The sequence below is a fragment of the Manacus candei genome, unplaced genomic scaffold, assembly GCF_025592945.1.
Source record: "Manacus candei isolate 608988 ecotype Guabito, Panama unplaced genomic scaffold, ASM2559294v1 h1tg000082l, whole genome shotgun sequence".
NCBI lineage: Eukaryota > Metazoa > Chordata > Aves > Passeriformes > Pipridae > Manacus > Manacus candei.
The window spans coordinates 2,082,587-2,094,905 of record NW_026138130.1 but is presented as its reverse complement, the minus strand read 5'-3'; the positions used below and the strand labels follow the sequence as shown (position 1 = coordinate 2,094,905).

At 40.6% G+C, this 12,319-nt stretch overlaps 1 protein-coding gene across 2 annotated transcripts; it reads right to left on the bottom strand.

Annotated features, from left to right (window-relative positions):
- Nucleotides 1-589: 589 nt before the first annotated feature.
- On the bottom strand, nt 590-10,706 carry ACTR8 (actin related protein 8). Of its 2 annotated transcripts, none has more exons than XM_051811553.1 (13): nt 10,515-10,706; nt 10,139-10,309; nt 9,169-9,279; nt 8,807-8,911; nt 7,990-8,163; nt 7,313-7,406; nt 5,187-5,319; nt 4,706-4,859; nt 4,430-4,525; nt 3,720-3,846; nt 3,018-3,302; nt 2,525-2,688; nt 590-1,854 (listed from the first exon to the last, which is right to left on the bottom strand). In XM_051811553.1, exons 1-13 carry the CDS (start codon nt 10,635-10,637, stop codon nt 1,711-1,713), a joined length of 1,881 nt encoding a protein of 626 aa, XP_051667513.1. In that variant the 5' UTR covers nt 10,638-10,706; the 3' UTR covers nt 590-1,710. The 2 variants fall into 2 exon arrangements, with proteins under 2 accessions (XP_051667513.1, XP_051667514.1); XM_051811554.1 differs by having other exon boundaries at nt 3,018-3,282; nt 3,706-3,846; nt 10,515-10,703.
- Between the last annotated feature and the right edge of the window lie 1,613 nt (nt 10,707-12,319).

Here is a 12,319-nt window from a genome sequence, read left to right as displayed (position 1 = left end):
TCCCCCCTCTCCCTTTACTTTGGACTCAGGGGGGGGCCCAAGGAAGTTGTACCTTAATGAGTCTGACACTGTCAAACTGCTAATTGCTGTGCAGACCATGGGACTGGACTAGGGCTGGGCTGCAGGAACTCCCCTGAAATACTCAGTGCAGAAATGTGTTCCTTGGCCCCAAGGGTTTGTTCTGTCATCTCTGCCATTCTCCCACAGCCTTTTCCCTTCAGTTGCTTTCTTCCTAAATGGAGAGTAAATATTGAATCTCTTCCAACAAATAGCACTTCTGTAACTAAGGATTATTTGTTGGGAGAGAGAGCCCATAGACCTGTACCACAGAACTGAGGTTGATGCTGTCTGTATAAAATTGCAGCTAGTTCTTTTGGGTGTATTATATTGATTTTTGCAAAATAGGGAAAAAAGCAGACTCTACCCTGGATAATGAAAAGCTAACAAGAGGTTTTGATGATAAGAACCAGCAAGAAAAAAAAAACACTGCACTTCCAAATTCTTTTCTTTTCACTGAATAATATAATTTATTTGTGCTGGTTTAAAAGTTAACCAGCAGGGGAAATGAACTCAACTCAAAAGAGAGATGATAAGTCAGAATAACAATTTATTTAAATAGTACAATAAGTACAATTATACAGACAGACAATTGGTCTTAACCCACAAACCCAAATGTATAACCCAGCACCCTGGGGCATGAACAAAGTGGTGTTCCTTGGGCCCCCCCCGAGTCCAAAGTAAAGGGAGAGGGGGGGAAAAACCTGCTGGTGGGAGAGCTGTTGCAGTCTGGTCAAAAGTGGTGATTGCAGTCCAGTTGAGGGTGGTGGTCTCAGTCTGGTTGAGATCAGTGAGCTGCAGTCTTCCTCTGGATCCCACGAGTGGTAGAAAAGTTCTGAAACTCCAGGTTTATATATTCTCCAGTTCAGGCAGGAATGGTCAATCCTTCCCTCAGAGCGGGGGAATTCCATAAAAGGAAATGGTCAATCCTTCCCTCAGAGCGGGGAATTCCATAAAAGGGTATGAGGACAGGAACACCCCCCACAGGCAGCCCCCCCCCCCCCCCCCAACAGTTTTTGGGAAATGGCATGGAGGGCCATAGAATACACAGTTTTGGGCTATACCCATCCAGTGATGAATCGGTCCCAGTTGTTCTAACTAGGACATTTTTTTATTACATAAGTAAAATACCAACAGCAACTGTACTTTTAATTCGTCATTTCACTTTTTTCCATAACGATCACTTATATAACAACTTCATCTCCTGGTCATGTTAGGGTAGGAGTCAGAGTAAGACATTAAACCCATAGCTGCACTCTTCAGCTGTTGCTTCTGTGTCCATGGACCTGGAATGAAACTTCTTAACATCTGTCTCATCAACATTTTATACAAAGTTCCCACATTGTGCAATTTTAATATACATAACCTGTACAGTATAAATACAGTTAATTTGGAGATGACTGTGGTACTCTGTACACAGAATTCAATGCCTACAATTCCAAAGTTGAAGTGTAGCAATGCTGAAGTCACGTGCATTCAGTAAGATTGTTTTTGCAACACTTCTGGAAAAATCTCAGTTGAAGTCAATATTAATAAAATACAAAAATATATAGCAGCAGAAGATCAATACATCTGTACTGGAAAAAAAAAAAAAAAGGGGGCATTTGGGGAAAGGAATCTTGAGTTAATCAGGTTCCACTGCAGCCACATCCATCACCACACAAATGCAGCTCGTTCTCGTAGCATTCGGACACCGAAGCGCTGCCACTCCCGCTGGTAAATCCAGAGCTCCTGAGTTGTGTCAAGACAGGCCAAAACTGCACCTCCCTTCCAGGCAATTAAGCGTGGATCCATATCCTAAATTCAAAACACAGATTGCACACAATCACTGGGCTGATTTTGCAGAGTTCTCCAAAGTTGTATCCTACTTTTTCTAACACTATTCACCACTTAGAATCCTGGGAGGTTGGGGAGGAGAAAGGGTTTTTCAATATTATCTTGGAAAAAATAGTGAGATAAAAATATGTAAAGAATTTTTAAGATATTTTGAGAAGTCACTTTTTTTTTTTAAAATGCCTTTTAGGCATGTCATGAAAATTCTGCCTTAAGCAGTGGAGGCTCTCAAATATACTCAAGTTTTAAATTTACAAGTTTTGCCTGATTAATGCCAAATGAAAATTGATCTTAATGCCATGTTTTCTTTTACCTTAATACTAATTTAAAAAAAAAAATACATCACAATTTCTTGCTGAGGAGACAGGTTAACTTCACAGGCTAGTACTAACTGTTTCTTTAAGAATAGGGCCTTTGGCTAATAAACACTTCAGTGATCCATACCAGTAACACTCTTGCTCTGCCTTTAACTTCCTGCCTCTAACTGGCCAGTGCCATGTGATAAGCTGAAAGCTCTCCTAAATCTCAGATATTCAACTACTCTGTGGTTTTGACAGAATTTTTTACTTTTAATTTTTCAAAGATTTTGACCAATCATAATTGATTGACCATTTAGCTCTCAGTTAATAGTTACCTTAGGTCTTGTGATGACTTCAACATTTTCAACAACTCTTCTGAAAGAAGGTGGCATTTTGTTTAGAATTCGGTGTTGAAGGAACTCTTGAGCTTTATGAAACATAAGGCCTCCTCCCACTACTAAGATGGAGCTGTACATCTTCTTTTTTGTATCATCAGATGCTGGAATGAATGGATATATAGAAATATCTGCAGTTTTTAAAGTTAATATGGTCTGTATTTGTATTACAATTTATTTAGCACAAGTCAAACCAGAATGGAAACTGATGTTTGATTTTAAACTTCTTTTTCTATTCCCTGGAGATTCCAAACATGTAGCTCAAGAAACTTCAACAAAGATGCAAGTGTAAGAAACAGTGTAGCTACTCTCGAGATGATAAAATTTAGGGACATATGTCTTTATATTCAGTAAAATACAGGGGTTACATAAATCCACACTGACGTTTCTTTTTGGGAAGACTTTTAGAGACTTGTACAAATGTAATTCTTACCACAGCAGTCGATACTGTGAAGGATGGCTTTGTCAAGGCCCAAGGCTTTGCCTTCAAACTGAGAAACAGCAGTTTTCCTGGACATGTGAGCAGTTAAAGGTTCCTCTGAATCATTGCCAGATATCATACAATCACTCTGGGAAGACCCCAATTCCACTTCTTGTGGGTAGATCCTCTCTGAAATGTCTGAGGTTTGGCCTCTCAATTCTCCCTCAAATGCACCAGGCTTTGACATGGATTTTCTATCAGCTGTAGCTTTTGCAGACTTAAAAATCAGAAAAGAAGCTGAACTATGAGAAATGCAAAAATATCTTCAGCAGGTTACACAATACAAAGACTTAACTAAACCCCATTGTACTTCCCTTCACCTTTTTGCACAGTAAGGTTAAGCACTGCATTATTACCTCATCTGTTAATTTTTATTTTAATCCCCACATTCAAAGTAAGGGTTTTATTTTGAACTCCATCGGATTGATCAATCCTATAATATGAAGCCTTCTTAGACTCTGAAAATGCAGAGTTCTAATTAAAGACTTGTCTAGACATCCATAATTCCTTAATCTAAACATATTCTTTAATACTTCTGACCCAGGTAACAAACTTTGGTCTCTGAGATGAGCTAATGAGTCCTCATTTTATTCCCTAATTAAGTAATACTTAATGAAAAATAAAACCAGCATTCACACACCTGCTCCTGCTTACTTTGTGTGGCTAGCAGGTAATGTTCATCATGAGGATCCTCAGGGTCACCTTGTGACCTGTGTTGTAAAGTTGTCATTTTTTGTCCAACAATTCCAAAAGTTGCTGGATAAAACAGGGCCATTGGAGCCTGAAGAATGAGAGACTTGGTATGAGTTTACTCTTCAGTTTTTCTTTTTTTGACATTTACTGTAAAAAAAGAAAAGCCTGGCTCTATTTTTCCTCACAACTCAAAATGAAATAGAGGTGTTTTTTTCCAAGTAGTTTGTAACAGACTGAAGCATCTTTTCCTTCATATAATTTAAAAAAGTCCAACAAATACACTTGTATGTGTATACAAGTTTTGTTACAGATTCTGGCATTGTATGATAAATACTCAAATAGAGTTTGTTACAAAATTAGAAAATTCAATGGTGAGCAGAAAAAAACTTGCAAAATTAGCATTCCTTCCTTGCACTTGAAGGATAATCATCATATGCAGTTGAAGCTACAACCATTCTGACTAAAGCTAGTTAGGAAGTCTTGTGTGTCCACTAGTGCTGCATTGGGCCCTTTCATACCTTTGGTAATTAATTTTAGAACTGCCAATGAGAATAGTTTAAGAACAATCCATAAATTACATGGGTTTAGTAGTACTGGGCCCATATGAAGTGAGGCTCTGAGTCTTAATGCTCAGTACAATTCTCATTATTAAATTAAAAAAAAAAAATCACCTGTAATTTTTCATCCCCTAATCGGAACTGGTATAATAAAGCCGGAGAATCCGGATGCCGAATTTGGAACTCATGATCTTGCAATCCAGAAATATCCTAAAGTCAAAAACAACGTAAGCAAAAAATTGTCTCTTTTATATTTATCAAGCCACATAATCTATTTAAACTCTAGGAAACAAAAAAAAGTAACTAAACTCTTCAAACTATGGATTTCATTTACCTATTCTTGAATTCTTTAAGTTTTACTTGGAGAACACACTATTTTCCCCCTCTCACCTGGTCTAGATGACAAAATGTCTCCTTTAGGTGCTGCAGCAGCAGGCAATCCAACTTATTAGTTAACTGACAGTCTCTATATGGGAATCCTGCTCGTTGCATAAGCCAATAAAAACACCTTGACACATCAGATCCTCCATATGCAAGGCACAGCCTAAAGCACAGAGAAGAAGAAAACTTTTCTGTTTATTTGCTGAAACACTGGCTGCAAAGGACTACTTGGAAAACGTTCAACATGCTAGGATCATGACTTTCACACAGTTGGTAGAGCACAGTATCAATTCTGATTAGCTCTGCCTGTTTTGGTTTTTTTTAAAGACATCAGAATTCTCTAAGATTCATATTTTAACAGATGACCCTGCTACATGGCTCACAGTAAAAAAACCAAATGGTATTTATGGAAAATTTTTCCTTTTTAAAGTCAAGCCTTTGGTGAGCAACTAAGTACATGCTTGTAATAATCCTGCATATTCTAAGATACCTGGTGTTGCGATGGGAAACACCATCTTCTACACAGCAAACACTTGTCTTCTGATCTCCCACATCTACAATACATGCACTGCTTAAACCACTTCCAAAGGTAGCACAGACAGACTCCTGGTGCACAATAATTCCTGGCAATAGGAGAAAAAATTATATTAAATTCATGCCAAGCTCCAGTCATGTTGCTGACATTTAGAGGACATTTTCATGTCTTTTAAGGATCTGCAAATGGTCTGACTCTGCCCTGAAAGACTGTATTTAATGAAGAGGGAGTCAAAGATATTTAGAGATTTTTTTTGTTGGGTGAGCCTTTAAAAGTTCTGAGAAAGCTAAGAGCAGGGTGGATGCCTATATTCAAATAACCCTTTTTTGTATTATTATTATTATTTTGCTTCTAAACTTTTTTTTTTTAGCTGGCATTGCAGGGTTTTGGTTATCAGATGCATATGAATTGTTTTCCTAATTTTTTCTAGTTTTAATCAAGTAGCATTACCATTAGCATTTTAGCTACGCTCTTTAAGTACTTATAAAATAAGGTCCAATTTCCCCCTCTATTTTCCTTTCAATCTACCTTTAACTTTGCAAATGAGTACATTTGTATCACAAGCCCACACTTAAACCTGAGATGTACTGGAGGTTTCAGTCTGTCCTTCTAAGCAATGAAGGGAAAAAACAGCTTAATTGAGCTGTGCTTTGTAGACAGTAAGTAGAATTACTTTTTGAAGGCAAATGTTTTTAGATAGATTAAGATAATTCAGTTATGCTGTATAATTAGTTCACCTCTTTACTAAATTATTATTGAGAAAATGGCACCTTCAAGAGTTAATAATGCTACTTTCTGACTTGCATGTATCAGGTGACTAATAACCTTTTTGTTTTTTCTTGGTATTCTTCCTATTCCACCGCAAATACTTCTATCCCAGTGCTAGTACATTTTTACAGAGTAGTACTAGGTAGTAGTGTTCCCATTACTGCTATTCAAAAACTTGTGAGAATTCAAACAAAGCATCACCTAGTACCATTCTGCTCAAAAATTAAAATAGCCAATATGGCTTGTTCATTTTAACATGATGAAACAAATCAAATCTATATAAACACACGTGAACAAAATTTAAATCTCATGAGATCGTTCCCTCTTTTCACAGTATTTATTTACCACCTACTTAATTCCTTCAGATAAGAAGTCTCTTTTTGTAAAATGAATGTCTTTGATTAGATGTAGAACAGGTTAAATGGGTTCACTGTTTAAGCAATAATATATAAGTGTATATTCTGCTGAGAGTAATATTTGGAAACTGTTTGCACTTTGTATTGATCTATTATTAAACAACAGCAGTTTTAATCTCCAACATCTTACAATTAACTTACTGTTTGCCTAGTCTCTATCATTTAACTTATTATTCTTGTCCACTTTTCCTGTTCATTCCTTGCACAGCTAATAAAACGAAATGACTTTGCAGAACCAAAGGTACTACTACTCCTCCGATATATTTTAAATTAAGTATGGTTGGGTTACTGTGCCTTCTGTAATGACTTTCTGTGTTTTCTCTACATGTGAAATCCAAGCAAGATGGTTAAAAATGCAGCAGTGCTTTCCAGAAAACAAGCTAGAAACTTCCAGAAGTTTATCTGAAAGGAAATTTTCATCAGAGGGCTTTCCAGTCTGGAAATAAACATCCAGAAGAAGCTAAGAATTGCTTGGTTGTTTTGCTTTTATTTTTTCATTTTATGTGCTTAAGCCAACTCTGAAACTTCCTATCATGTCATCCCCAGAGGGGACAGAAGCAGCATCTTCCATCATACCCTTTTGTTTTGAAGGCTAAGAATCTTAATACTCTGTAGAGCTAAAGTCGTGCATTTTAGAAATACTTAAGAAATCAGACTGTTGCTACTTTTGCCTCAGCTGAATGAGAAGCCCACAGTCAGAATTTGTAACAGCAAACCAAAAAACTTGTTTCAATACTAGCCAACCATTCTGCCCCTTTAAAAGAGACAACAGTTATGTGAATAGTAAAAGATGAAGATGTTAGTCCCAGCCAAAGTAGGATTGATGTGCAAAAATATGCATTAAAGGAAAAAAAATTCTTAATTAATCATTAAGTTCTTGCTCAAGTATGGTTTTACCTGAGAAGCCCATCTTCATTAGGATCATATTTACCAGTTCTTTCACGTGTTGTTTATTATAGATGTCTGGAATTAGTAAAATGCATCTGTAGTACTGAAGACAAAAACAGTAAATTAAATCCAGCTCTCAAATTAAGTTTCTCTTTACATTCTTGAACATGTGATGCTAAGGAAGAAAGCACGATATACAAGTTATTTAAAAAAAGCAAAATTTTAGAAAAGGGGAAGGTTTTTAATACTTAAAAAAATGAGTTCAAAGTCCGTGCCAAGCTAATAGTTTATAGGCCACTAAAATGTTTAAAAGTGCATCAGACATGAGAAAAACACCTGGTTGGCAAGGGCAAGGAATTATACAAGTATTAGGCCACTCTTCCTCAGGTGCCTCCTTTACAGTCAATAAAAAAGCCCAAACGAATGAAGCCTAAGACTGTGAAATGTCTATAACAGCATTTCTAAACTTCCTCCTTAGAAGTTCTATAAACAATTTTTGTCTTAAAGCCACGGACAAAGTTCCAAATGATGTCTTAGGAACCATGCTCATAGAATGTATTTGTTAAGAAAAGCACCAGTAAGAGGCTCGCAATAACAGCAAGTTAATTCTCTTTTACAGTTCCATTTATAGTAGTAGTACCATTTATGGGCATACAGCCCACCTAAATGTGTTGTTCACAGCTCACCTTCAGGTCTTTCAGTGGTATTTCCAGATATTTCTGTATTGCATGTGACCATATAACTTCAAGGTCTGCTAATACAGCAGTGAGGGAGCCACCAGGTCCCGGGTGGAGATTCAGCTGCCCTCTTCTAATCGGCCAATGTATATTATAAGAATCCAATGGATTAACATACAGTGCCTGAAAAGAAGAGATGATGATCTATGCATTGCTTTCCCCCCGAAATTAGCAACAAATATTAGAATGAAAAATATTTCAGAAGCAGATATAATAAGACATACAGCAGCACTCAGATCAATGTGACAGAAATACAGTGGATTTCATTGTAACAGGGCTTGATTGAAACTATTCTGAAGACACTAAATATGTTGTTTAAATTGTTTGAATGTTCTTACCCATGGACATCTACTGAACAAAATAGTATATTTTTCCACTATCTCAAATGAGGAATTAAAATAATTCTAGCTCTTTGAAGTTCATGAATACCTAGTTACTCAGCAGCAATTCCATGTACTGATATTTTTATCAGTTTCTTGCCTTTTCTCTGATTTATGCCATATGGACAAAGTTCTCACCTAGTCCCTGCAGAAACACTGATTTCTAGCAGCAAAAGAACCAAGACACTTATTAGGCAGATGAGGGAAACCCTCAGGTCTTGCTAAATGATAACAAACATTCAATTACTTCACAGTAAAGTTTCTCACATATTGCTTGGCTAACTTCATGTGTCTTGCAGTACATACTAACTTGTATCAAATGGCTGCTGCTGACATGGTTGCATTTAAACATACGAAGCCTCATTCAGCAGGAAAAGAAATCTTACCTCTTCTCCTACCAAAAATTCAGGATGATTTGATGTGTTTGTCCACTTGGCCCCAGAGCTGTGGTCCAAAATAGCTGGTCGCATCTGTCTGTTGTATGACCTGGCCTGAAATGTAATCAAAACAAACCCTGTCGATAAATATTTCACCAGTCACTTTTTTGCAAGGAAGAAAAAGGAAACACCCCTTTGGCCCCACCCCTCGAGGAAACATTTTAAATCTTAATTTTCTCAGATCTTCAGAGACAGGTTGCGCAATAGCATTATCCATAATCGCTGTAAAAAGGACATCTATACTTGTCCACTAAAACACACCAAAGGACTATATGAATGAACAATTCAATAAAATCTTAAGAATGAGTTACCTGATCAGGTGACACTGGAATACGCCTCGCTCCATTCGACATCTTTTTGGACCATATTGCTTGGTCCACCATTTTAAGGCCATTTTGTCTCTGCTCAGTGCTTTCAGGTTTCTAAGGAAAACCCAAAATATACAATGTAAATACTTACTTTCTAACTACATGTCTGCACACTGGTAATACTGAAGCTATGGTTAAAGAATGAAATCATTACTGTGGTTGATAGACTGTAGAAAGGACAGAGATTTGTACAATGCAAAATAAATGTATGCTTATTTTTAAAGAAATTATTTTTTATATTAGAGTTCCTAACACTTATTTATTGAAATCAACTTGAATCTTTTAAGTGACTGGAGTGGCTGCTGGACTTCATCTCTGAAATGATGCAGTCAGGCCATTTTTTAACTACAGAAATATCAAGTACAAGCAAAAATGTTTAAATAGATCTCAATTATTTAAATCTGACGTTTAATATTAGAGACATAAATTTGATTAATTTTTATTTTTTTACAGATGCAGATTAAGAATAAGACCACTAGATCTATTTTTTAAGCAGGCTGGAATAAAACTACTTGCTGTGTTATCTAAATCACAAATCAACTTGCAACCAATACATTCACAAATGGAGAAGTCCAATTTTAATCCTACAGCTGGCATTCTATCAAAAGAAATACCCAGTGTGGTACCAGACCACAGCCAGGGAAATCAACATGCATAAACCCTCAATCTATCAATTTATTAGATTTAGTTCATTACAAACAAATCAAACAGAACTCAATCATAGACTGGTGCAAACCTATTGACAGCGCATTAAAAACATGAAAAAAAAGTGGAACTTCAGATGTATTCTCCTCTGGAAAAACACAGAGTATGAGGGGAAGATATGCACTATACAAAGATGCAACAGAGGTGGGGAACGAACACACGGATTTTAGCGGTCCGGGAGGCCGCGCCGCGGTATTTCCCGGCTTACATTGAGGCCGTCCCTGAGGAGCCAGCTGTCCCTGTAGGCCGCCTGGCCCTGCTGCTTGTGCCGCCGGGCGATGACGTGCGGGATGCCCGCGGGCAAAGTGTCCGTGGCTCTCCCGAGCCGTAGGGTGGTCGAGCCGGGGTGGATCACCACGATGAAGTTGCTCTGTATTTGCTGAAAGCAGCACAACGCGCACGGAGTGAGACAGAATTCCCGCACCGTCCTGGAGCTCTCCCTACGCCCACGTGGAGCCCACCTGCGCTTCCACGCCCCCCCCCGCCCTCCCCCCCCAGGCCTTTAAAAGGCCGAGCCCGGGCCGGGCCCGCCCCAGCGGGGAGGGGAGGAAGCGCAGCTCTGAGCGGCCGCGGCCGGGCCTCACCTCCTGCAGGGACTCGGGCACGGCGGCGGGGACGATGGGCCGCTTAACGCCGCGCTGCTCCCGCTCCCGGTCGCGCTCCTTGTCCTTCCCGTTCTCCGCCTCGCCCTTCTCCGCCTGGGTCATGCTCCGGCCGGGCGGAAGCCGCGTCTGGCGGAGCCGAGCGGAAGTCGCATCTTCCGGGGCCGAGCGGAAGTTACGTCTGCCGGGGCCGAGCGGCGCCGGGCGGGACCCGCGCCCGGCACCGCCCCTGGGCAGGTACCGGGGTGGGCTCGGCTTGAGGGGGCACCGCTGCCCCTCGGGAAGTACCGGGGCCCTCGGCTCGAGGGCGGCTCGGCAGCCTCTTGGCGCTGCCCCCGGTTGGCTCCGCTGCAGCGGGTGCGGGGGACAGCGGCTGCCCCGGCCCCCGCGCTGAGGGGCCGAGCGGCGGCAACGAGGGAGCCTGGGGAGCAGCAGCCGATGCTGAGCTGGGCGGTTACTGCTGGTGGGACTGCAGGAGGGGTGACAGAGCCCCCCAACAGCTTAAAATACGCCTCTGTGTTAAGAGCGCAGCACAGCTGATGTACGCGGTGCACCTGTGAAGAGCTAACGATGGCCAGTCTACCTGTACACACCTGGTGCGTGGGCAGCAAGTTCCTCTGTGAGCTCTGCACGTGGGACGTTTGCGTGGAGCTGAGGAAGAGCTGGGTTTTAAGGCTGAAGGATGCTGTTAACACAGCAAGTCGAAAGGTGGTAACTCTGTGTTGGGTACGCGTAGCAGGAGTGGGAGGCGCTGGAGGGGCCTGTTAACCGAGGGGCGCTGTCGGGTGTTTTAATTTCCTGCTCTAGAGGTGGGCAATACACTCAGTGCAGGCGGCTCCGGCTGCAGGTCCAGTGCGAGCTGCAGGGTGAGCTCTGGGGGACGGGAGCCCGAGGCAAGAGGCCGTGAACTGCCGACCCTTTGCACAACAGAGGGCACGGGGATGAGCGGCCCGGCCAGGTGAGGAGACACTCGGAGACACGGCAGGAGCCGCCAGCCGCCAGATATTCCACTGCTTAGACTGCGAGCACATAAAAGCCCAGGAGTTCCTTTGTTCGGGGTTCCTCCTCGGAGGCACCAGCTCGAGCTGTTATTTACTTATTGCACAAACATTAAATTATTTGAAGGATCCAGATGTCCGAGACTCTCCTATGGGAAAACCTAGGGTCGAGCTGGTAAGGAGACCTGGTCTGTGTGTTGAGTGGGCTGTGTGGGGAGTCAAGTAGGGCACCCATGGGCTCACTGGAACCACCTGCTGTGAAGGGGCCTCAATCCCAGCTCAGGTGGTGTGGGTGTGACTGCCAGAGTGGCTCCTGGATGGTTAGATAGGAAAGTTTCCTTAACAAGAGATTTATAGAGAGGCTTAAGTAAAAATTTTGCAGTGGCACCTTGTAGAAAATAATTTAATCTAGATTCTTGTCAGCTAATGTTTTCTCAAATAGATCTAGCCCTCTCTAAACAAAACAAAAAACCCCCAAAAACTAACCAAACAAAAAATCCCCCAACAAACCAAATCCAAATGAGCCCCAGGAACAGTAAGAAACTCCCATCCTGAAATGGAGTAAAATAGATAAAAGGTAGTTACTGTCTGAAAGAAAATAACTTTCTGCATTAGCACACAGTATTTCAGTTCACTACCTTTTTCTTCATGTACTAAACCCAAGACCTAATTTTATTGAAAAAAACCTCAAAGTTTTACTGAAATTTGTACAGTAAATAGGCTTATACATTTGAGTAAGTTTATAATGGAGAAGGAGGCTGTTTCAAGAGGTGTTTATAAAACCCATTA

Coding starts and splice junctions, on each gene's coding strand:
- ACTR8 (XM_051811553.1), bottom strand. CDS start 10,637: ATGACCCAGGCGGAGAAGGGCGAGGCGGAGAACGGGAAGGACAAGGAG. Junction 3,847..4,429: donor TAGGGGATGAAAAATTACAG/GTGATTTTTTTT, acceptor CTCATTCTTCAG/GCTCCAATGGCCCTGTTTTA. Junction 2,689..3,017: donor TCACAGTATCGACTGCTGTG/GTAAGAATTACA, acceptor CATTCATTCCAG/CATCTGATGATACAAAAAAG.